The following is a 26,369-nucleotide window of genomic DNA, read 5'->3' as shown; positions in this document are numbered from 1 at the left end:
TACAGTAGTCATTACCTCAACTCTAACAACATGGTAAATGATCCATTTTTCCAAATTAGCTAAAATGTTTGCTTTGCCAGTGAGTTTATCAACTGTTACCAAACGTGGCCAATTTCCATGAAGTTTTGGAACTGCTTCAAGTTATTTCAAGGATCTTCATACAAAATGAGAGAATAAGCTTTCACTCTATCAGGCAGAAGTGAATTCAAGCCCATCTTAAGAATTCAAACTAAAATTCAAGGAGCTTAGTGATGAAATAACAAGTGCATTGACTATAATATTCAAATGTTCATTGAAAACTGAAAGTCAATCAATAAACACTGATACTGATTGGAAAACTAAATGAAAATGAAAAAAAAACTACAGAAGCTGTAGATCCAAAGACAGAAAATTCTGGAAATACCCAGCAGGTCAGACGGCATATATGGGAAAATAAATAGAGTTAATGTTTCACCCTATCAGAGACATCCCTGCAGCTTAATAAACTTCTTTTATCTCCTTCCCAGTTCTGACAAGGGTCTTTAACCTGAGGTGTTAACTCTGTATCCTTATCCTAGAGATGTGGTCTGACCTGCAGGATATTTCCAACTTTTTCTAACTTGAAACTTAACCATTTCTTTCTGCATAAATTGCCCTCAATTCTTTGCAGCATTTTGTTTATAAACCGGAACAAGTTTCATTTCATCAGCGTGAGCTGGCCTGGAGTTCAAACAACCAAGTACTAGAAACTGAACAATAAAGTACTTGGGGCAATACTTGGGGAATGGCTTGAATCCAGATCAGAGTAAAGATGTGAAAGTGAACTCTAATTTTCCAATGCAATAGAAAAAAGCCAAGTAATTAATGGCCAGTTAGCCTTTTACTGCTAGTAGGTTAACTGCTAAAGGTCATCAATTAACTTTTAAAATGCTTTAGATTAAGCAGATATGGTTGGTTTGGAGTTGTCTTATTCAATTTCTTTAAGAAAATAACTAAAAACATGAATAAAAATGTAGCAGATGTCAAAGCTCTATACTTGGACTTTTAAAGAAGTTTGAGAAGATTTATTTCTTATATTCTATGGTACCTCCAGCTCATGCTGACATGAATTGCACAACATTATGATAATGATATGTAACATGAAGATTTCTACTTTCACTGGCTAGGCAGTAACTTGTTGGAATGGATCGCCTGCCTGTTATGGAACCTCCCTGATTTCATTCTATGCAGTGAAGACAAAATCAATACAACATGGTGATGAAAGAAAAGTGGAAACCTGGAGAAATAAATAGAAAAGCAGAGTGGGTGCTTCGCAGATGGACAAAAGATAGTCAATGGTCCAGGGAACAAGGTGTATAAAAATGATGAGAGGCCCAGACAAGGTGAACAGAAAGGATTCATACTTTTTGGATAAAAAAATTGAAAACACAGAAGGATTAGAGAGTCATGGAGTTGTACAGCACAGAAACAGGGCTCTTGGCCCATTATGACCTTTGACATGTGCTACATTTTCTTTATTTATAGTTTTGCCCATCTGCATTAATTCCATTTGTCCCCATTATGACAATGTGCTTCTACGCCTTGCCTATTTAAGCACCTGTCTAAATGCCTTTAAAATGCAGTCATTGTATCAGATTCCACCACCTCCTCTGTCAGTGCCTTCTAGATATTATCTGCTCTTTGTGTAAAAACTTAACCCTCAGATCCCCTCTAAAACACCTTCCTGTTACCTTAACCCTATGCCATCTTGCTTTTGATATCCCTACCACAGGAAAAAGATATTGACTATCTACCCTAGCTATGCCTCTCATGATCTTGTATATTTCTATGCCACCAGCCTCCTACACTCCAGGGAAAACAAGCCAGCCCATCCAATCTATTCCTAAAGCTAAAATCCTCTAATCCAGACAACACCCCATATAACCTCCTCTGCACTCTTTCCAGCACAATCACACCCTTCCTATACTGTGGCGACCAGAACTGAACACAATACTCCGTGCAGCCTAACCAGTTTTTGTTTAGCAAAGAGAGGCAAGAGAAAATATTTTCACCCAAACCATGACAAAGGTCTGGACTCGCACGCATTTAGGATGGTAGAGGCAGAAATCCACTTCACACTTAAATATGACCCGGATGACTTAATGTGCTGCAACCTACAAGGCTGTGGATTGAATGGCAGGAATGTGCGATAAGTTCTTAGTTTAGCTGCTTGGACACCATGAGCTGAATGACCCCCATATGTGTGCCATAAACTATCTGATTCTATGTTTAGGGTTGACATAAAAACATTGACTGGAAGGGATGAACATATTTTACTCATACCAACTGGTTCTTAAAATGGAATTGTTTTATCAGAGGTAGCTATCATCAAGCTATCAATCACAATGGGGTGGGTTTGAATAACTTTCCTACTCATTTTAAGTGCATGGAAAAGTAGGGAAACATGGCTTGTTTTTCTGTGGAACTTCAAGCTATTCAACACTGCCACCAAATCAATTGGTAAACAAATTAGTGAAAAAACAGAATGAATTTTTTTGGCCAACCCAAATTTCTAAAGCGTAATTTTTTAAAAAAAATGGATGAGCAATTAAAATTAATTATTTGAATCCTGCCACTGGTTAAAGTTTTGGGGTAAAATTAGTCACTTTTTGGCCAAGACCTCAGTGGGACAAAGCATCTTGATCAAATGCCTGGGTAAATAGACCATGGCACAACAGTGAACAGAATTCAACTTTCTAAAAAAAAATAGCTGTAGCACATAAAGCAAAGGAAAGTGGAATTCTGTACCTGATCCTGGCTGTTTATTGTCTTTGCAATTATTACAGCTATCATACCATGCCACGTCGAAAAACTACATCTTTAAACAATGTTTTAAGATAATTGCAATTCTAATATTTGTAATGCACATAACTTTTTCCACAGTCTGTGAAGTATTGTACTTAATTTGAAAACCTGGGATGTAATGCTTTGTGCTATTGTATAAGCACTTGTACATACAGTTTGATAACCACAGATTGCAGCTGAAGTGTGCACTGCTTATGAATTTGAGTTAATTTAACTCAATAGAATGTGAGACACAAATCAAATCACAAAGTTTCAATACATTGGCTATTGGTACTATGTGCATTGTTGAACATTTGTTTCCTCTGAGTAATCTTATTATTTGTTGCATTTCATAAAAGAACATTGTAAATAATAGTCTCTGCAGAATATTACTCAAAAGCTCAGAAAAACTTCATGAATACTTTACCAGTCAGCCATTATGTTTTCCCCCAAACACTTGGGTTTCCAATTTTAAGGCACTCAACAGAGCACTTTGTTGTATGGTCTGATAAGGAGTACATGTTTACTTCATACTAAGCAAATTAGAATAAATGCAAACATAATAAAAAGGAATAAGGCATCACAGAGCAGCAACGATCATTATTGAACATTTTTCCGAAAACATATTTTTGACTGCTAACCACATGATGATGATTGGATGCTGTGGGTAGAATTTCTATTTAGTTGTGCAAGTTTATCTATTGTGATTTGCATGAGAACAGCATAACCAAGAGATTAGAAAAGTTCAATTTACATGCAGTGATGCAATTTATATTTGCCATGTTGGTTCACTAGACATCAGGACAAAACCCAGCCCTGTTCATAAAACCAGCCACAGCCCCAGAATAAATTGCTCACCTTTGGGATTTTCTGCCAACTATGTACATTTGCATGTCTTCATGATGCTCTAAAATTAAAATGCCTCTCTTTCAACATGGGTAGGCCAATAAAAGTGGTTTAAAGGATTTTGAATGCATATTGTAGACTTTTTCTTTTACTATACTGGCAACTGTCCAGCAAGTTTTTCTATACATTTAAAAATGGGTAATATCATATTAACCTTTGTGCTACAGCATATTTTCAGTTTTTTTTAAATCAAACTGCAAAATAGCTTCCACTCTTAACTATATCAGGCTTTTGTCCCCTCCAAACCAAAACATCATTTTAATGCATGTAATCTACCATAATGACTCATTTTATCAAATTTTGAATTTGACAATATGCAAACTTGGTTGATTACAAACAAGAAGAAATAAAACTCCAACTTTGGAGTAAAACTGCAGATACTGGAAACCAAAAAACAAAAACAGAAAATGTTGAAAGTACTCAGCAAGTCAAGTAGGTTCAGTGGGTAGAGAAACAGTTGATATTTCAGGTCAACGATAGGGTGAAAAAACAAGTTGCCAAAACCAGCAGTTTGTACACGCCTGAATCAGAAACCTTATCTCAATTAGTTATTTGAATTAGATGACAGGAGTCAATTGGAGAGAAATCATAGATCATGTGGGGTAATGGCTCTGTAGAAATAATGCACAACAGAACTCCATTCAAATTCATTATGTGCTAATATAAATACAGCAAAGCAATATAAACATGTTAGCAGTGACTAATATAATAGCCACATTAAATAGTACCTTTTGGAATTGATGCTGACATATTACCCAATTCCCACACTGCCATCTAGTTCATATTGATATGGTTGAGATATCTGTGAACTAAGTTGTCCAAAAATGGAACTGTTACAACACAGGAGGCATATATGCTGCCCAGTGAGTCTGCGCTGACACTTTTAGTGATGCATTCAGTCCCATCTGTCTGCTCTTTCCTCATGCAAGTCTTTTACCTTTAAATATATATCCCATACCCTTTTGAAAGCTGAAGCTAAATATGGATGTGCCTTACATCCATCAGTGCATTCCAAATCATTCCAAGTCAATCCAGAGCAATGCTGAACGTTTTTGCAATTTTCAACGCAAGTCTTCTGATCAATGACACGCCAACAAATGGGAACAGTGCACCTAATCCAAACCTTTTAAAATGTGATATACCCTGATCAAGCTTTCAATGCCCTTGTGAGAGCAACCCCAGATTTTTTCTGTTCACCCTCATAACTGAGATTCCTCATCCCTGGAAACATTCTAGTAAACTTTTTCCCTGTGGCCTTCACCACAATACTCCAGAGTCACTGTCATAAAGTCGTATAGCACAGAAATGGGCCCTTTGATTCATCATGTCAATGCTGACCTTTTTGCCCATTTACATTAAGCCCATTTACCTGAAGTAGGTCCACATCCTTCTATGCCTTGCCTACTTAAGTGTCTATCTTGGGAAAGAGGCAACTTAATCATGGACCCCTCCCAACCAGATCATTCTCTCTTCTACTTCTGCTGTTCATGCTGAAGGTACAAAAGTTTGGGAACACATGCCACAAGGCTCAAGGACAGCTTCTATTCTGCTATTACAAGACTCTAGATGGACCTCTTATATGCTAAAGGTGAACTTTTGATCTTGTATCTCTTCTAGTTGATGCCTAACGTTTGTTTTATAGTAGGTCAGCATACCTTACTTTGCTTTTCCATTCTCTGAATCCATTAATGAAGCCTTGGATCCCAAATGCTTTATTGCTTGCCACCTTGAAAAATTGGTCCAATGCCACCTTGAAAAATTGATGCACATATACACCCTGGTCCCTCTATTCTTGCACCCATTTTAAAATTGTACAATTCAGTCCATATCATCAATCCCGGGTCTTCCTACCGAAATATATCACTTGCACTTTATCAGTCTCTGTCTTCCTGAGGTATACTGCTATTTCCTTTAACTGCTTATCACACATCTAAGGTGCAGCATCTGCAAAATTTTGATATTTTATTCTGTACACCCATGTTACTCGCAAACATCAAAAATAGCAATCAAAATATTATCTTTCCTTTCTCATTTAAGATATAGTAACTATCAGCAATTTAAATGTCTACGTAACTAGATTGATCTCCAGTTAGTGAAATGAAACAATTTCAGTTTGCCCTTGCTCTCCCAGCAAACCTACAGTGCTCATAGCTCAAGTAAGTTTAAGCAGTATTCTATAGGCACTCCAAGAGCACTATAGATGCACTTTAGATCCTGTGCATTGGAGCCTCCATACCAGGCGGTGATGCTAACAGTCAGAATGCTCTCCACCATACATCTGTAGAAATTTGCAAGAGTCTTTGGTGACATACTAAATCTTCTCAAACTCCCAAAGAAGTAGAGCCACTGATGAGCCTTCTTCGTGATTGCATCAATGTGTTGGACCCAAGGTAGATCCTCTGAGATGTTGACGTCCCGGAACTTGAAGCTGCTCACCCTTTCCACTGCTGACCCCTCAATGAGGACTGGTGTGTGTTCTCCTAACCTCTTCTTCCTGAAGTTCACAATCAATTCCTTGGTCTTGCTGATGTTGAGCGTGAGGTTTAGTGTTGCGACACCACTCAACCAGCCCATCTGTCTCACTCCTGTACGCCTCCTCATCGCCATCTGAGATTCTGCCAAAACAGTGGTGTCATTGACGAATTTATAGATGGCATTTGAGCTGTGCCTAGCCACACAGTCATGAGTGTAGAGAGTAGAGCAGTGGGTTAAGCACGCATCCTTGAGGTGCGCCTATGTTGATTGTCAGTGAGGAGGAGACGTTACTACTGATCCGCACTGACTGTGGTCTCCTGATAAGGAAATTGAGAATCCAGTTGCAGAGGGAGGTACAGAGGTCCAGGTTTTGAAGCTTGTTGATTACTACTGAGGGGATGAAGGTGTTGAATGCTGAGCTGTAATCGATAAACAGTTGCTTAACATACGTTTTGCTGTTGTCTAGGTGCTCCAAAGCTGAGTGGAGAGCCAGTGAGATTGTGTCCTCTGTAGACCTGTTGTGGCGGTAGGCAAATTGCAGTGGGTCTAGGTCATTGCTCAGGCAGGAGTAAATTCTAGCCATGACCAACCTCTCAAAGCACTTCATTATAGTAGATGTGAGTGCTACCGGGTGATAGTCATTGTGGCAGCTCACCCTGCTCTTCTTGGGCACTGGTATTATTGATGCCCTTTTGAAGCAGGAGGGAACCTCTGACTGCAGAAGTGTGAGATGTCCTTGAAAACTCCAGCCAGTCAGCACAGATTCTCAGTACTCTGCCAGGTACACTGTTGGGGCCTGACACCTTGCGAGGGTTTACCCTCTTGATGGATGTTTGAAGACAGTAAATCACCCAACTCAAAAACATCAAAAAAATTATTGTGGGAAAAGGAGAAAGCTGTACTTGGCTCATTTCAATGAGCATCAGATAATAAACAATAAGTCCTGCTTACATTACCTCCCAGTGATTAATTAGTTCACTGAAACATTGACCGCATGGAGCATTTCCTTTGCATATCATGTAGCTAAATCATAAACACGTTTCTAAAGACTATAAACTTTATAAAAGATGCAAATTTGGCACACAAAGCCTGCCATGTCACAAGTAAGTAACTGAGGTTTTATCTATCAGTGCCAAAATATTATCTGTTGTTCCCACTGAACATAGCCTTCCCACTTGAGAAACAATAAATCTGTCAACAGTTGAATTCTACCTTAAATAGACTTCATGATTAGGATTTGCTGCATAACACAATTAAGAATTAAACCATTATTAAAAAAGATTGAAATTTAATGACAGAAAAACCATGCTTTACAAAAAGTGTGTAATTTATAACAGGGAAATGTATGACTTGTAAAAGCTTTAAAAAAACAAAGGATCAAAGGAAACATAAATATCTGTCATTACTATACTGGTGCACACTAGATTTCAGAAAAGACTGCATTGCCTACTTACGATAAGCAGATTTTTAAATTAGACCATTTCCATTGGCAATTTTACATGCAAGACACAAGAAAGAAAGTAAGAGGTCCCAGACCACAACCCTGAATTGTGTACATTTTCTTGAGTAATTGTTACTATTACTCAAATGCAACAATCTTCATATATAAAGGTGGACTGATGTCAATATCCCTTTGTTGAAGCATGTTAGAAAGAACAGCAATATAACTACTCTTTGCACAATACATAATAATTAAATTAGTTATGTATTGTGGCAAAGGTTAGGAATAATGCTGAATTATATTTGAAGGAACTTTTTGAAAAATAATTATGACAGTTGCTTTTACAACAGGTTAGCAGTCATTAAATTTATGGTTACAGCTATCAGCTAATAGAGGTTTCTTGCCACTGTAAGAAATGGAACAGAACCAGAGTTTTAATTGATTTTTTCATTCATTCCTGTTTTTTTTTTAAAGAAAATGATAAATATTTAAGAGACTACCTTCTGAACAGAAAGTCGACAGTAAACTGTGATTGAAACGACAATCATCTCCAGAAGTAGTTATGGATCACGTTGTCCAGATCCCTTTCTACTTTATTGCTAAATTCAAAATCTTCCAGGGCAAATGGACTGCACAATAGCATGTTCTTTATTGCTTATATTAACAAATGCTCCTCGATCTACTTAAGAGTGTAATCAAGCTGGCTTGATTTGATTAATGTATCTGAAAAATAGCTTATCACAATAAAAGGAAACATGTAGGTGTCTGGTTCACCTGGTATGAGTAATGTCATTTTAAATAACTGAAAGTGACTAAAAAAAAAATCGATACAGTTCATACCAGTTTAATTGAGTTCATGTCAGTTTCTTGACATTAGTAAATAAATAGAAAATATTGTTTAATATTTAAAAACTTTCAAAGCCTGCTACTGATGCCTTTACATGTTAAATAATGATACATTCATTTGATGAGTCTCTTGAAGGACCCACAGATGGTTTAACAGTGGAAACTCATCATGCTCATTATTTTGAGGGGGCAAGGCTAGTTTCCAGCACCACATTTTAAAGCAACATGGAAGATTTTGTAAAATCTTCTGTATGTAATTTCCACTTAAAATTCCTCTGTACCTTACTTTAGTGTTCTGATTTTGGGCAGAAGGTGACATAGAACTTACACGTTTTGTTTACCTAAATAAGAATATTGCAAAAAGCATGATTTTCATGCAAGGTATCAGAATCCCTGGAATTGACATGAAGCAGGCCATTTCAGCTGTAAAGTTATCAGTTCACCCATTACACAGAGCAAATACACAGGAGTATGTTACAAACTGTGCAATTCAATTGATGATGCATTTGAATTCAAAACATTCATCCAAATTCTATGTAGAAAATTAGGAAAGTCAGATTTTTGAGATAATATTAAAGCCATTGAACAAAGTAGCTGATACTATAGTCATCTTTTGAAGTTCTGCTCAAGAGTTGGAGTAAAATTTTACCATCATCTTGTTAGAACAAGATCGAATGCAATGAATCCATTTAAGAGTATGGTTCTACATCTTACACAAATTAAAAATAAATTTTCTCGTTCATTAAATTCAGCAAAATTGTATATATTATAAGGATTCACAGAGGATAGAGGGTAGTGGTGAAGGGGTGTTTTTCTAACTGGAGGTCTGTGACCAGTGGTGTTCTGTAACGATCAGTGCTGGGAACTCTGCAATAGGTGGTCTGATTAGTAAGTTTGCAGATGACATGAAAATTGGTGGGAGTTGTGGATAGTGAGGAAGATTGTCAAACAATATGGCTAGAAATGGATTAGTTAGAAACTAGGAAAGAGAAATGGCAGATGGATTTTAATCTTTACAAATGTGAGGAAAGTGTACAGTAAATGGCAGGAACCTTAGGAACATTGATGTACAGAGCGACCTTGGAGTGAAAGTCCATAGCTCCTTGAAATCAGCAACACCAGGTAGATAGGATGGTAAAGGACGTGTACAGCATGCTTGCCTTTATTGGTCGGGGTACTGAATATAATAGTTGGCAAGTCATGCTGCAGCTTTATAAAGCTTTGGTTAGGACACATTTGGAGTATTCAGTGCAGTTCTGGTTACCACATTATAGGAAGGACGTGCAGCAGTTTTTCACCAGGATGTTACCCGGATTGGAGTACAAGGAGAGGTTGGACAAACTTGGACGGTTTTGTCTGGAGCGTCAGAGGCTGAGGGGCGACCTGATAGAAATAGATAAAATTATGAGAGGCATAAATAGGGTAGATAGTCAGAGTCTTTTTCCCCGGGATGGGGATCTCAAATATTAGAGGCCATAGGTTTAAGGTGAGAGTGGGAAAGTTGAAAGGAGATGTGCGAGGCCAGTTTACACACACAGTGGTAACTCTGTCAGGGGAGGTGGTAGAAGCAACGTTTAAGAATCATTTAGACAGACGCATGAACAGGTAGGGAATAGAGAGATACACAGGCCACGTGCAGGCAGATGGGATTAGTTACATTATCATCATGGTTGGTGCAGACATGGTGGGCCGAAGCTACTGTTCCTGTGCTGTACTGCTCTAATGTTCTATGTAGAGGAATCTTGTTCTGAGCCATTGATACCATGGGTCTTATTTATTTATGAACCCTTGAGTGATACAAGGCTAATCTATGATCTGCAAGTATACCAGTATACATCAGACCGCTGCCTTGGCTGTATAAAAGGGAACTACTGTATATGCAGAATTATTCAATGATACATTGTTCTTTCAGTTCACTGTAAAGCAAATATCTAAATCAGTTCTCTCTCAAAATTAGATGTGCAATTATACTTACTTGAGTCCAGGAATATCCAGTATATTGGTTAGTCCTGTCCAGTTGATTTCCAGCACCTGATGTGAAACAGAACATACTTTTGGTTCCACCAAGGATTATATCTTCACATTTTTACATTCACGTTTCAGCTTGAAACATTTTGAAATAACATTGGCCATATATGAAAAATAGGGCATCTTTACCACAAAATCATAAGTAGAAAAATATATTTAACTGAATCAGGACATTGCTCCCCACTCTGTCATGGGACCTATTTGATACTTCATTTAAGAAGAAGATTTCCCTTGCTCCCATTTCCAGTAGGATAGTTGCTCTTTCTGAAATTTATCTCTATTAATCCGCATTCAGACAGAAAAATATGGGCAGATTATAAGGAAAGTGAGAATAAGTAATGACAAAAAAATCAAATCATCTCTGGAACTGCAAGCCCAGAACCAGAACCTGGACAGAGCACAGGGTGGTCTGCAAAATGGTGGCCTCTTCTACACTGGTGAAACCAAGTGTAGATTAGGCAACCATTTTGCAGAGCACCTGCACACTGTCTACAATGGTCACCTTGAGCTTCCTATTGCATGTCATTTTAACTCTCTTTCTCACTCCCACACTGACCCGTTGGTCCTCAGCCTTCACCAAACAGAGGCCAAACACAAATTGGAAGAACATAATCTCATTCCGCTTTGGTGGTTTACAACCAATGGTATGAACACTGAATTTTCCTCCCACACACCTTCCCCACACGCTTACCTGTGCACCTTTCCCATTTCCTTCCAACCCGTTTCCATTTGCACATCATCCCTTCCGCACCTGGTTCCACCTATCACCTACCAGCCTCTATCCCACACAACCCCATCCCTTCCCCACCCCTCACCATCCTGTACTACTAGATAGTGGCAATCTTTCCTCTTCCCTCTCAGTCCTGGTGCAGGTTCTTGACCTGAAATGTCTCCAGAGATGCTATTTGACCCACAGAGTTCTTCCTGCGTTCTGCTTTTTGCAACAGCAAATGCCGTCGCTTTGCTATAACCACCAAATATAGGCCAATGAATCATTAAAGCACAGATTCAACCTCAGTAACCTGCATCTGTGCAGTGACATAAGTGCAGGAAATAAATATAGGGTGCTTTACTGCAGAAACACATAAAAAGTATATTGCCATGCAACTCAGGAGATGTTGTGAGGTGACAGAAAACTGGAATGACAAGTTTACAGTCAATTCACCTTTTTGTTTTAAAAAGAAAGGTGGAGCTCTGCTAACACAGCAGCCAGGAAGTGGGAAGGTGATATTATAGCATGATTTTGTAGTACTAATTTCAGCTGAAGGCAGCATTAATTATCATATCTTGGCAAATACCATTTCAAAAATAGGTAAATATGATTATAAAAGGGCAGGGCATAAAATGCAACACCCTGTACTTCTGAGATGTGGCAAGAAGACAGAATACTTTATTGCTATCTTAAGTGCTACACGTGCACTCATGGCTCATGGTTGAAGGTGGATCCCATCGTATGTGTAGCCTACATGGAAGATTAAAATGTAACTGATGGAAACCGCACTGGATAGCCAAAGAAAGCCTATCTACAAGGAGATACCTGGATGTGCTGCTATAGATATAGCAAAGGAACAACACGTTACTTCAAACTGCTATTATAAATAACCCTTAATATCAATTCATAAGTGATGATATCAATTCATAATCGAACATATTAATGCATTTAATAAATATTGTATTTCTTTATTTGAGTCCCTCATCATTTGGGGAAAGTTCAGAGGGCTCCCTTCAGCAAAAACAAAATCACCTGAAGTTATTTTGTGATGAAGTAAATAATAGTCACTACTGAAACCATCATTAATCACTACTTACAGTAACTTGACTTCAAAGGTATGGCACAATTTTAATAAAAGAACCACTTTATGCTAGAATATTAAAAAGGTAAAACCAAATGAAATAAGTTGCAAAAGCATCATACTGGTCGGCGAAGGAAGAACAAAGTCACAGCTCCAACCAGAGGCATCTGACTGGAGAGAGGTTCTAGGATCACTCGGAGTGTGCCGTGTAGCTGTAACAGAAACACATGTATTAACAAGTGCCAGCTTTAAGAAATGTTACTTTCTCATTGATAATAAAATGAAAGCTTGCAAGCATGCTAAACAAAGCAGTCCAACAAATCAACAATTAGAGATGGTAGGATTTGATAAATTTCACTACATGGAATAGGAATTTCAATATGCTACTCTACTTGTTCAAATCTCTCTCAAGACTGCACAAATGGAGTAATTCTACATTAAGGAATAATAAATCTGTTTATATTAAGAGAGGCAGCTAAGTTCTGTTATCAAAAATCGTACCATGATGACATTAAAGTAGCAATTAAAAATATTATACCTCTAATAATAATCTTTTGCAAACAAGTGAAACACTGCCAATTATACATTTATTGGGAACAGTCTAATGGCAGACTGTTCTCCTGGCACAATGACTGGCGTAGAGGAAATACTGGCCAAGATTTTATAGCAAACTATGCAGAGTTCCACTTGTTAGTACTTCCCCATCAACCAGTGCCAGCAATTTTAGAAATTCCAGACACGTGTGAACACAGATGTCCTAAATGTGCTGATGACTATTTTCTCTTTTTTCTCCCCACTATGCACCAACACTCAACTCCTCATGGAATCCAGCATGGGATTATGAAGTTGCAGAAATTCCCTGTCATTTGGTGCGGAATGTGTTTGAACAACATGGCAAGTACACATAAAATATGACTTTATTTTTGCGAATTATGTTGTGAACTCAGAGTCAGAGTCATGCAGCTTGGAAGCAGGTCCACTATATCCATTCTGACCATCAACAGCTAGTTACACCAACCCTACACTAATCCCATTGACAGTGGTTAAGTTTGTGGGCTTGTAGCCTGTAGTGGGCAATCCTTTCTTTGTTCACCACCCACTTCGCTCTCATGATGACAATTACATTGTGACATACAGAGCCTTGCAGATGAGCATCAGACTCATTTTCATAAAGATTCCACCGGAGCAATGGGCAAAATGCATTTGTATATATTGTGTCAGCAGTAAGTTTGGGCAGTTCACTACAAAGCAATCTCTAGTCATCATTACTTAGCCTGATGTTTTCTTTGTATTTTTTATGAACTGTACTTTTGGTGGGAATTATTAACAAGTGGAACTCTGCACAGTGGTTCCCTTCAAACAAAGAAGGCATTTTATAATTTGATTTGTTAATTCTATTTACCCCAATATCTCCTTGGGGCAAACAGAAAAGCACCTGTGGAGAGAACAACAGTTACATTCTCAGATCAACTTCAAAACTTCTGGTGAATGATAAAGGTTAGAAGCTTCTGATGTTCTGAGCAAGGATCTTTGACAGAAAACATTAATTCTGTTTTCCTTTCCACAGATGTTACCTGACCTGCTGAATGTTTCTGGCATTTTCAAATTCAGATTTCTACCATAGAGTGAAATCAAAAAGAAATCTGTCAAAGTGTTAACTTTGCGATCTCAATATTTACAGGATGGTTTGAGGGAGTAGTAGTGCATGCGAGGTGGGGAAATCCAGAAAATCAGGAAAGCAGACATTGACAGCAAAGGCTGGGCAGGAAAGTGAGTCACATTTAGGGACTCTTGCTGATGCCCTGGCAATTGGAAAAGATTGAGGCATGGGGTGGGTGGCTTGGTATGCAGCAACAAGGTGGTGAAGGAAAGATGGGGTCATAACCTAGGAGGGAAATCAGGTGAGCTGGAAGAGTGCAGAGATTTCCCAGTGGGATGGGATTGAGTGTGAAAAATCAGCAATGTACAGGCCAAAGAATTTCCAATAGATGATTGGTCCAAAAGGTCCAAAACTACTCCTATGATACAAGAACAGCTTAAAACCTTCTACCCGCTTCCCTTTAGTCATGCATTTCTAAGAAATGGAAAGCCTACATAGTGACCAATAATTTTAATAGTTTATTTAAATTATTGGACACCAGCAAACCCATTGTGGTCAAATCATTCACAGTGAGTTGCTGTTGGATTTCTCTTATTTACCAGGTTATCTGTCCCAAATCCTCTTAGGTTCATTCATAGACTTTAATATTCCCTCCTGTATGTTTTCTTTCTACAATTCCTACCTGACTTGCTGAATGCTTTAGTTCTTGTATCAATAAAATTAACATTGCTTTTGTAGTTTAACCAGTGTTCTGCGGAAGGTGTACACTAATTCAGCAAAGGGATGGTCTCAGAATATAACATTAAAATGTATAAACAGAGTGCACAGAGGACTGAAAATAACAGTAGAATTAGGAATACTGCAGAATTAGTTGGATCACACAGAAGACAAGTAGATCAAATTTACACTTCAAGTGTGTAAATACACAAAGTGTGACAAATGCAGTAGGAGAGCAGCAGATGCAAACAACCACATGGGTATTTAACGTGCTGGTTCAATTGATCTGATTCAAGGAAAATATGCAGGGCAAAGAAAGACTTACAAGACTTACTTAAGGCAGGCATGGTAGAGTAGCGCTTAGCGTAACGCTATTACAGTGCCAGTGACTCGCGCTCAATTCCAGCCGCCGTCTGTAAGGAGTTTGTATGTTCTCCCCATGACTACGTGGGTTTCCTCCGGGTGCTCCGGTTTCCTCCCACATTCCAAAGACATACAGGTTAGGAAGTTGTGGGCATGCTACGTTGGTGCCGGAAGCGTGGCGACACTTGCCGGCTGCCCCCAGAACACTTTACGCAAAAAGATGTATTTCACTGTGTGTTTCGATGTACATGTGACTAATAAAGATATCTCATCTCTCTCATCATTCTTTTTTTTAGTGCTATTCACAACCTTGGGAGATCCCAAAGGGCTTGACAGCCAAGGGATCAAAGATGGAATTTATATTGCTGTGGTTGACAAACCAATGAAGGACTTATTATGCAATGTGGTGCATTTTATGGGCTGCCAAACAGTAAACAGGAGTTAGAGAAGAAAATCTATAAAATTTGAGGAACACAAAAGCTACATAGTGGTAACAGGAAAACCTACCCTAACACTGCATGGAGCAATGAGCAGGATGGGGAGGAGGAATTGCTTAAGTGTGTTCAGGAGAATTTTCTTGATCAGTATGTTTCCGGCCTAAAGAATGAAGAAGCTCCTCTGGATTGGTTTATTGGTCTATTATTATTGTCATCTAATCCTGAGGAATGAGTAATCCTAGGAGAATGGTGATGGAGGTTACAAGGTCTCGATTAGTTTATGAAGTAGTTGTTAAATGGGAAGGGGTAATTTTAGGAAAATCTGCTGAAGCTTTGTCTCGGTAAACTAGAGTGTAGGACAGGCAGGCAGAAATGAAACATACCCAAAAGGCCTTGAAATTAATTATTCGGGTACAGCCCAGGTATAATCCTGAAGGTGGGGGTGAGGGGAGGGGGGAAAACTATTATCTCCTGATGAAGGATGCAGGGAAAGGGTCACAGTGGTATAGTAGTTGGTGCTGCTGCCTCACAGCTCCAAGGACCCAGGTTTGATCCTGACCTCAGTTGCTGCCTATGTGAAGTTTGTACGTTCTCCCCGTGACTCTGTGGGTTTCTTCTGGTTGCTCTTGTTTATTCCCACATCTCAAAAGATGTGCTGAGAGGTGAAGTGGCTATTGTAAATTGCCCCCCTACCAAAGGTAATTCGCAAAAGAATCAAAGGGGAATTGATGGGTATGTGGGAGAGAATAAGTTTGATAAGAAATATCTTTATTAGTCACATGTACATTGAAACACACAGTGAAATACATCTTTTGTGCAGTGTGCTGGGGGCAGCCCCCAAGTGTCACCATGCTTCCAGCGCCAACATAGCATGCCCACAACTTCCTAACCCGTATGTCTTTGGAATGTGGGAGGAAATTGGAGCACCCGGAGGAAACCCACGCAGACACGGGGAGAACGTATAAATTCCTTATAGACAGTGGCCGGAATTGAACCCAGGTCACTGGCGCTGTAATAGTATTACGCTAACCACTACACTACCTTGCCTGCCATAAGTTACAGTGGTACAGGGAAATAAGGAGTGGGAATGGGATCAGTGGGATTGTGCTGTTGGGAGCTCTTCTCCTCTGTGTTGTAATTAAGGAAATATGATGCGTTATTGATGTCAATTTGACTCCACCATGGGAAATCAGAACAGAAATAAAATAAACAGAGGAATACTAGAAAACATTATAAAAGGGGCAAAAAGACAATACAAGAATATTTTGGAGGCTAACATAAACATTTTGCTAAAGGCATACAAATTCCAAATGGCTTGGCAGAGCAGGAGATGTCATCTATGAGTAGAAGCAGAATGCAAAATCAAGTCACAAAATGAATACATTGTATCAGAGCCTATTAAGGAACAAGACACCTTAAAACCAATGAGGTACTTGCTGGGTACAAGATAAGATCAAAGTACAGGCAGCGTCCCATGTTATGGGGATGTGGGGGGGTGGAGATGGGTTGTATCCCTAGAAAACTGTATCGCTACTTTCCATAAGGCAAAGCTGTATCTTCTGTGCAAGCATCAAGAAACAAGAGTTGAAAAAAAATGTTGATTTATTTACTTTTTGCCCCTCCCACACACACAAAAAATCCTTGAGAGTGAATTTTATTCCGTATATCAAATTTTGTGGGTAGTAATTTGTGAATTCAATAAGGGTGAATTTCCATAACTCAAATGCCCGTAATGCAGGGGTTGCATCTATATATAAAAGAAGTTACTCGAAAAATAGAGAGGTCACCAGATCCAGATGCATACAGATACATCCAAGGCTGCTGAGAAAAGGCGAGAAATCATGGAGATGCCAACCACAGTTTTAGTTACAATTCATGAGGGATGATTGTAAATGTTAATTTGCAAAGTGAAGGATAAACCTCTAAGTCAGTTTAAGTTAAGCTTTAGAAACAATATTCCAGAAGAAAATTATCACATGGAGTTATAAAGGACAGCCATCAGAAATGCCAAGGGCAAAAGTCATTTTGATCAATCTTTCTGAATTATTGAGATCAAGTAAAAAAGAAGGCGATTGATGATAGCACAGGACATGTTTATACAGAAGAAACAGGAAGCCAAACATTTCAAGTCTGATCCTCCAAATCAAGTTTCCTGGCCATTCCCCATTCAGCTTTTCCCTTGGTGTGTAAAATCTACTGCTCTCAGACTGGAATGCATGTGGTGAGTGAATATTCAGAACTTTTTGCAGCAGAGAATTTGCAACCATTTGAATAAAGAATTACACTTCATCTCAGGCTGAAAAGGCTAACATTTTATCGAGACTATCCAGATCAGAATCCTGCACGTTTTAGTGAAATCACCTCTCATCATCTAACTCCAGTGAGTAGAGGCTCTCTAACTCGTGGGTCAGAGAGCAGGGGACAGAGCACCTTATAAAAGGACATTATCTGGCATACTTGAGTGGTAAGACTTAGCTCTGAACCCTCTATCAATTTATAGTTTTGTCAGGGAAATAAAGGAAATCTTCCCAAAGTTTGAAACTTTGAATAATGAGTAACCTTCACCATTCCAATATATTACTTAGCAACCATAGAACTGATTACCTAAACCTTGTATGGATTGAGGGGAGAGGTGGAGATATAGATAAAGGAACTTAAAGGAGATTTTATATACATATGGTTTAATCTGGAATAATTTCTACTTGGAACCAGATTAAACAATTTCCCACCTACCTGAATTCCCTTTAAGCCAGCTTTACATACTTTCTTCACCTCCACATTAATTTCACAATCCCCTACATAGCTGGAACAGAAACATTTCAAATGAAACTCAAGGTAATACCATGGAGCACGCAGCTACAACATTGCAGCAAACCACTGAACCCAGTTGTTTATTTTTCTGATTTGGAGATAGCAATGTTTAGTTTATGATTTCACAAGAAAATTGCAGTTTGCCTTCACCACACACTTCTACAAAACTGCTCCACAATTTATATGAATTTCCATTAACTAAAAAAAACCTGTGGCTGTATAATCTCTACTGATTTTCACAGGGATGATGGTGGTTAAGAGAGAGGACAAGAGAAAGGTGTGCTCACTCTGATGTTCTACTAACCAGAATATGAATCTTGTGCTTCAAAAATAAAGCACTGGCTTACATTTTCTTGTATTAAGAATGAAAGCTTGGGAATTTGTTCTTTGTTATTATTCATTAGTTGGTGGCAATGACTCGGGCTTTGAAATTAAATCATGCAAGGATACACACTTCATGTCTGTTATTAAAACAAAAAAAAATACTTAAATTATATATATGTTTTTAATAAACAGGATTTCTTCTTACGTAGTCTCTTGGGATTAAGGATGACTTGTTTCCAGTGCATTTCTTTGGGATCTGAGATAGTCGAGACCACCAATCTGGACTCCGCATACTCTGCCAAAGATGGGTTAGCAGGTGCTTGATGGAATAGGTGGGTGAGTAGTTTGGAAAGTAATGCATTTGATCTGCTATTTACACTCGGCTTCTCAGTGCTTTTGAACAATGGGATCAAGGTTCCTAATGCCACACCAAATGATCTTCCTCAGTTTTAAGTGATCATGGACCAAAAAATCCTTCAAGTCTGTGGGGGATGTTACATTTTTTCAAGTAGACTTTGAGAACATGTTTGCATCTTTTTCTCTGTCCATCTGGTAATTGCCTCCAGTGGCAGAGCTCAAAGTGGAGTGTCTGTTTCAGGATTATTGGGTATGCAATTAATGTTGTCTGCCTGTCAGATTCAACAGAGTAAATTGAAGCCTCAGTGCTGGGAACATTGGCCTGGGGGAAGGACTCTGACATTGCTTGCTTATCCTGTCAGTAGATTTGGAGAATTTTGCAGAATGCCAATATCACTCCAGTAGTTTAAGGTCACTGCAACCAGTCTGGGAAGCATACAGGAAAATTATTTGTGTCTGATAGACCATGAATTTTGAGGTCTTGATCTTCAAATCCCTTTCTTTCATCCGACAGCCAAAAGCTGTGTTGGCATACTTAAAGTGATGGCAAATTTTATCATTGACATCTGCCACCACTGAAACATGGCTCCTGACGAGGCTGGCTATGAGAAATGGTCCACATTTTGCACAGTATTCTCATTGACCTTTGTTGGAAGAGGGTAATGTTATAGAGCAGGGGTCTTTGTTTTCTGTTTAAATGCAAGGCCCATCTTCTTGTGTGTTCCAGTGAATGTTTTGAATGATGACTTGGCAATTTGCCTCAGAATGCATTCATAAGTGTTGTTGGTGTATTGCAGTTTGATGACTGAAGCTGGGGTGAGACTGGTTCTGGTATTTAGGCTGGACAGTTTCCCATTTGGCCTTAAGATTAGGTTCACGCCAGTGGGAGATAAGTAGCAGCATTGCAGCAATAAAGATTGACTCAAGAGTTGGGACTTGACTCCAGTCTGCACGGGGGATTGGGTTTGTTAGTCATAAAGGAGACACAAGATGGAGAGAAATTTGTGTAGAGGGCAAAATTTAACAAGGATGGCCCATTGACTCAATCAATTGAAACAGACCAAGGCTTTCGGGAAGTCATAAACATCCACATACTTTATTGATGCTTCTACTGAATATTTTCTTAAACTGACACACAGTGAAGATTTTGCCTCTCAATGGATGGAATGCACAGTAAGCTCTAGTTGTCTTTAGGTTAGTTTTATAGAGAAATAAAAGTAATGTCCCTGAATATAAAGGCTCACAGAACAGTAATGTTCTTTGTTCACATTGTCCCAGATGTTAAATTTAATTAAATGTTTTCCTTCCTCCAGTGTATTTTTCCACCTACTTACTCACTTGGATTAAATGTTGAGGTGGGGCCTATTTTTGCCCTCAGGACTTTTAAACTAGTCTTGCACACAGAACTAAGGGTTGGGTAGATCTGGTTAATAGGTTGGGAGTTTTTAAGGTTTAATAACAAAGCAAACATCAAATTCATTACCATCCAAGCAAGAATCCTTTCTGGAAATTCACTGCAATACTTAGATGTGTAGGTAGCTGAACAATTATATCCTTCAGATTGATTTTATGCATGTAGTCAGCAAGGATTATGCACCGTATTTGAACCACAATACTGGAATAACTACTTTTAGTGCTATTGCAGAAACTTCTAATGTATTCACACAAGAGGTGGAGAAATGTGAACAAACTGGTTCCACCAATATTTGGTGCTACTGATAAGCTGTAATTTATAATTCACCATTTGTATCTTTCCATTTTTTTACACCTACATTTTAATTCTAATGCCTGGCTCACAGCAATTTCTCCAGTGATCTGTATTTTTATGCAATTGCGTAATATCTAAACTTTGCACTGTGTAAAGCCAGTCAGAAACAAAATGTCCTGTTCCAATAATATGATGCTTTTGGGATTATATCAATTTTTGGACTGAATTACCTAGGAAATGAGTAGCTTTTAAAAAAAATATTTAAGCAACTAAATAAAAAACTATAAGCTGGAAAGCTGGTTAGAAGGCCACCAGAATAGCCAGTCTAAATATAATAAACAGGTACATTTTCCACAGTAGATGGGCTGCAGTAGGGAAGTGGTTGTACAAGCAATATTATGTACAAAAAAAAGGGACAAATCAGTTGCAAAGTCAACAACCTGAAACATAGCACCTATATGTGTATATATAGGCAATCTGTTTTGAGTATTTCCAGCTTTGTCCATTTTAAATTTCAGATTTCCAGCAACTGCAGGTTTTTGGTTTTCAAATATTAAAAGTGGAGATCTCAGAAATTTAAATCAGGCTGAGACTAATTCCACTGGTGTTGAAAAATCCAGAACCAAAAAAGTTTTAGAAAATGTCCACTTTTCTATGAGGTTGATTTATGCTCATTCACAAAACACATATAACAACTGAAAACCAGACTTGAGCTCCAAGTCACATGGATGCTGGAGTATGCAGTTGGACACTGATACTCCATGATCACAAGTTGTGTTTAAAAAAAAGTTTTTTTTAAAAAAAAAAGCTAATTGCACATCTTAAAGCTTTTCCAAACTAGTTTAATCTATCCCACTTTTGTAAATTTTTGATCTTATAAAATTATTCTGGTTTTGAACAATTTCCCTGCAATATCATGCCTTTTTGGTAAGATGAACATATGATAGTTTGACTTTACATCAAAAAAGCCTCTGCATTTAAATATAAACACATTAGGGTAAAATGAGCCCAATGTGTGGAAAAATATTAGCTTTTTAATTTTTAAGTTGAAAGTGATCCTCAGAGCAGTGTACTTTTGCTCTGTCACACATTGGTCTGGCATTGTGTGGATTTGTTAGAGCCATTGACAATGTAACGGAACCAAAAATTAAAAAAATCAATGAACTGACATGAACCTCAAATTCATTTAAACACCATTCTTACTGTAAAATACACAAAATATTGCTCCCAAATGAATGGGGTAAAACAGTTCTTTAAAAAAAAGTACCAAGCCATAAATACTGATTAATCTGTTTAGCACTGAAAAACTAAATGTTATACATATGGAGTCTAATTTGCTCAATAATCATAACAAAATTCCATGGATTTTATACATCTTCAATGTGTGCCAGACACTCGCTGATACAGTTTAAGGTTAGTCCACAGGACCCATATGTCCAAAGATAACTTAGCTCGTTTTTATAACCATATAAATCCTATATGTGATAGATGTAAATTGAATGTGGCTTCTTTGGTCCTGTCCTCTTCTGGAAAAATATTGGAAAGACATTTTTAACATTATTTCAAATGTACTGAAGATTGATTTACAACCTCACCCTATCACTGCAATTTTTGGATTACCAAGGATAGAGTCTGGCCATTTATCTGCTTCTGCTAACCGTATGACTGCTTTTGTTACATTAATGGCCAAACGATCCATTTTGCTTAAATGGAAGGATCCAATACCCCCTACTACTTTTCAATGGTTTTCTCAAACTATATCATGTTTAAACTTGGAAAAAATTAGGAGTGGTACTGTCGATCCTTCGCTTAAATCTGAAGATATTTGGAGTCCATTTATTCAATATTTTCACATGATGTAGATCCCCTTTCAATAACTTTCCAACTTGGAGGAATGGAGTTGACGACATAATATTGCTCTGTTTCTACTGAGAAATTCTAGCCCAGCTTTTTTCTTTTTTTTGAATTTTTTTTGTTTAATTTAGTTTATATTGTTTACAATTTTTCTTATTGATTTGGTTTTTTTTTTAATTTATATAATAAATCTTTTTCTTTCCTTTCTTTGAAATTATATTCATTTACTAAGAGATTGTTGGATCTACAGATTTTTTTAATATTTTATTGTTCTTTACGATTATCTATGCTATGATTGTTATCCTGATCTCTTTGTATTACATGTATAAATATTGATGCTATATATCAATCTGTATTAATTTGAAAACTAATAAGAAGATTGAAAAAGAAAGAAAGAAAATTCCATGGATTTTAAGATGATGAACTTTTCCCACATAAATTCTTTGGTATTTCACATTCCACCATAATCTATAACAATGTTCCTGTCTTTAATTTTGTGGAGAGCAAATTAATTAGGATTTATTTCCTTCCTGCATTGCTGTCTGTCAGCAATCAGAGTGTCTGTTCACTCGGACAATTGTATCAGATTTATTGAAATGATGGAGACCATCTCTAAACAGCATTCGGCTCTGGCTAATATCAGGAAGCATCACAGCAAGTTTCCAGGCATGCTTTTTCTCCCAAGCTCAGTGTGAACACTATCCATTTCCTATTCATCAGAAAAATCTAGAGCTATATTTTTAATTTGTACTAGATAACAAAGGTGTATATCATTAATATTTGGTGACAAATCAGGGAACCAAGCTTTATGAATGACTTTGTGAAGACAAAGACAGGTCAGCAAAATAAGGCAGATGGTAAAAAGAAACAATTTAATGTGTAATCCAAGACAGAGGTTGACCAAGTCTGCAGAATCTTACTTTAAAATGCAAGAACAGGAGCAAACAATCCCAAAAGTTATGAGTACTTTACATAGAACACTAATGAAATATTACAATTGTTTCCATATTTTCAATTTTGTTCAAAGATAATTTAATATTGGTTTATGTTAAATGGCTACTTGCAAAAAGTCAGACCTTTCACATATAATTGCAGATTCAGCTTTGGATGGATTCCAGACACAAGCACATTAGTCATTAACTCACTTTATGGTTTGCAGATCATTACTATGTTTACAGACTATTCCATCAAAAAAGTTACACATTCAAATTGGAAAGTGTTAAAAACACTGTAGCAGCACTATAGGAAGATTTTTAATTGCATATCAAATCTTGCCTGCACTATTTGATACTGTTTTGTAAATCTTTGTTGAATTCTACAAAAAGTTGATAAGATGTGCTACAGGTGGCCAAAATAATTAAAAAGGAAGAAGGACCAAGTGAGCCTAACTAAACAAATGTGATTTTTAAAAAAAATAATTGTTTCTCCAGGATCTGGACATCCCTAAAATTGCCTTTGAGATTACAGTCCTTCTGATGAAAGTAATTACATGGTGCTGTTGTACAGGAGTTCCAGGATTTAGACCCAGTGATGATGAAAGAACAGGGTTTTTTCTCCCCAAGTCAGGATGGTGTGCTTTGGCTTTTTCTCCCCACCATTATAAACTATGCTTTTGGTCATCTACAGACCTCAAGCTGGAATTACTTTTCTCAGCCTTTCTGTTTTAAACCCATACATTTTTGATTAAACTTTTAAGATTGATGCCTAATTGTTATTTAACTCCTTCAGTTTCCTTATGAAATAGTTTAGGATTTTTCTCTGCATTAAAATGCATGTTTTTCTTATTGTGGAGAGAAACTGGTGGAGTATTAGGAACATGAAAATTGCTTGATGATGAAAGTCCACTGTCTGTGGTTTTATGTTTATCATCCTGATAGTCACAGGATATGAGCATAAAACAGCTATGACTAACCATGGCAGTTAGTTAATTAGCCAACAGACCCAGATAGGACACCAGGGAAAATAACTGCAGAGAAAGAAAGCATAGAACCAAGGTCCACAAAAAGCATCTGGCCTCAGATTATATGCTTAAGCATTATGTTTTGAACAACATTTAATTTGAATTTGGATGAATCAGCACCAATTGCTTCCACCAAATCTAAGGACTACTTGCTTATTCAAATATTATTTTGATAGATTCCATATTTTACATTAGCAATGAGTCATTTTTCCTAAAATTGAAAGATTAGGTCATAAACAAGTTTAAATCAAGTTCAAAAGGCAAAAGAATGAGGTTAAAAGGAAAATGCAAATTGCTGACTGGGGAGTGAAATTTTCTTTGAACCTAGTTATTTAAATGGCTAACATCAAACCCAAGTCTTAACTGATCTACTTGTACATCATATAATATTAATTTGGATCATTTTCAATTTATTTTACCATTTGGCCCCAATGAGTTATTCTTGTAGACTATTCACCAATAAATTAACTTAGCACTAATTCATAATCAATCAATAGGGTTAACATTTCAGCTGCTTTAGTTCCTAACTTCCACTATTTTACCAAGAGAATAACAATAGTGATTGTTGCCACAAGTTTTTTCTATCATGAACAATAGAAAGATGATATTGGACATATAATTAGGATCAGTGAAGGGTAAAGCAAGTAATTTGATATACACAGATCTTTACTAAAAAAGCAATGCAACAAATAATTAAATGCAACCTTCAATAAAATAGAATTACCTAATTTGCAAATCAATGATCACTTGTCGTCTGTCCACCTGCTCAGTATACACTTTGACACCAGAGATTTTAGGTGACTGGAAATAGAAAGATTTATTAGCAACTCTCCCCCAAAGTTCATTGTTATAAGACATCTCTTTAAAAATAACTTGAAACAACAATCTACACCCAAATTCAATGGAAGCACAAGTAATCCTATGTTTAAGTCCTTCTAATTTTTTTTGGTGGAAAACACACAGAAAAGTTAAATTTGATACATTTATGTAAAAACAAAACAAAATGCTTCATAGAGTAATTAGTCATACTTATGTGGAGTTATGGAGCTCAACTTTTCTGGTCTCCCTCTGCCCTAGTGCTGGACAGGCATAGTGTCGAGGAACTGGCTGCTTGGGAAGAGAAAAAAGGGAGAAAGCCTGAGATAAGGACATTGTGGCTCCTGAAAGAGAAGTGCTGGAAATACTCAGTAGGTCAGGCAGCAATCCATAGAAGGGGAAAACAGCGTTAACGTTTCAGATCAATGACCCTTTATCAGAACTGCAGGAGTCCAAAATACACACACAAAAGCAAGATAGACAAAACTTCTATTCCCCACTCGTGAGTTGGGATATCTTTGCCTTGTCTGCTTTTGTATTTCAAAGCAAGTCTTTTTTTCAGAATCTTTCACATGCTGAAGAAAGCTTCTAGTTCATTGACTGGAACACAATTAAGAGGGTCTGATTGGCGAGCCACTGATTGATATCTTTAGAAAATTGATATGTTCTGTATTTGTTTCCACAAATGTACATACTGTAGCGACTCACCGTCCGAGCAAGCGAACCGGCTCGGCGGTCGGGTCACGCGTCGTTGAAGCGGTGAGGCTCAAGATGGTGGTGGGCCTTCGTCTTCCTCAAGCGACAGGGAGAACCTGCGCGCGGGAAAGGTTTGATGATGTGGCGTATATGTCATTGCCGTTTTGAGTGGGCGGGAACAGGCTCACTTAAAAGGCCTGCGCAAGGCGGGAAAAAACCCAGTTCTGTTCTGAAACTCTACAACTAGTGTCTTGTGTTCATTCTGCGGTAGCAACCGCTACATCAATAAAACATGGCACCAATTCTCTACCACCTCTTATAAATCCAAGCACTACTAAACCATCCTGAGCAACACTCATCAGCTGGGTACATGCGCTTTGGAACTACTGGGCAATATATTATCGCAGCTAGAAATGTATAACAGCAGAACATCAT

General features: G+C 37.7%; 1 protein-coding gene across 2 annotated transcripts in view; it reads right to left on the bottom strand.

Moving 5' to 3' along the window:
• Positions 1-26,369, bottom strand: part of LOC127569934 (extended synaptotagmin-3-like) — an 81,077-nt gene that overhangs the window by 26,758 nt on the left and 27,950 nt on the right. For both annotated transcript variants that reach the window (XM_052015025.1, XM_052015017.1), the window contains exons 4-7: positions 25,147-25,223; positions 18,142-18,211; positions 12,414-12,503; positions 10,446-10,501 (exon numbers count right to left, since the gene is read on the bottom strand). In XM_052015025.1, the coding sequence (XP_051870985.1) occupies positions 10,446-10,501; positions 12,414-12,503; positions 18,142-18,211; positions 25,147-25,223 (293 nt within the window). The remainder of the gene's footprint in view (positions 1-10,445; positions 10,502-12,413; positions 12,504-18,141; positions 18,212-25,146; positions 25,224-26,369) is intronic.

This window comes from Pristis pectinata, chromosome 1 (assembly GCF_009764475.1).
Source record: "Pristis pectinata isolate sPriPec2 chromosome 1, sPriPec2.1.pri, whole genome shotgun sequence".
NCBI classification, from domain to species: domain Eukaryota; kingdom Metazoa; phylum Chordata; class Chondrichthyes; order Rhinopristiformes; family Pristidae; genus Pristis; species Pristis pectinata.
Note: the sequence above shows the minus strand (reverse complement) of the source record. Positions and strands in the feature narration are given on the sequence as shown.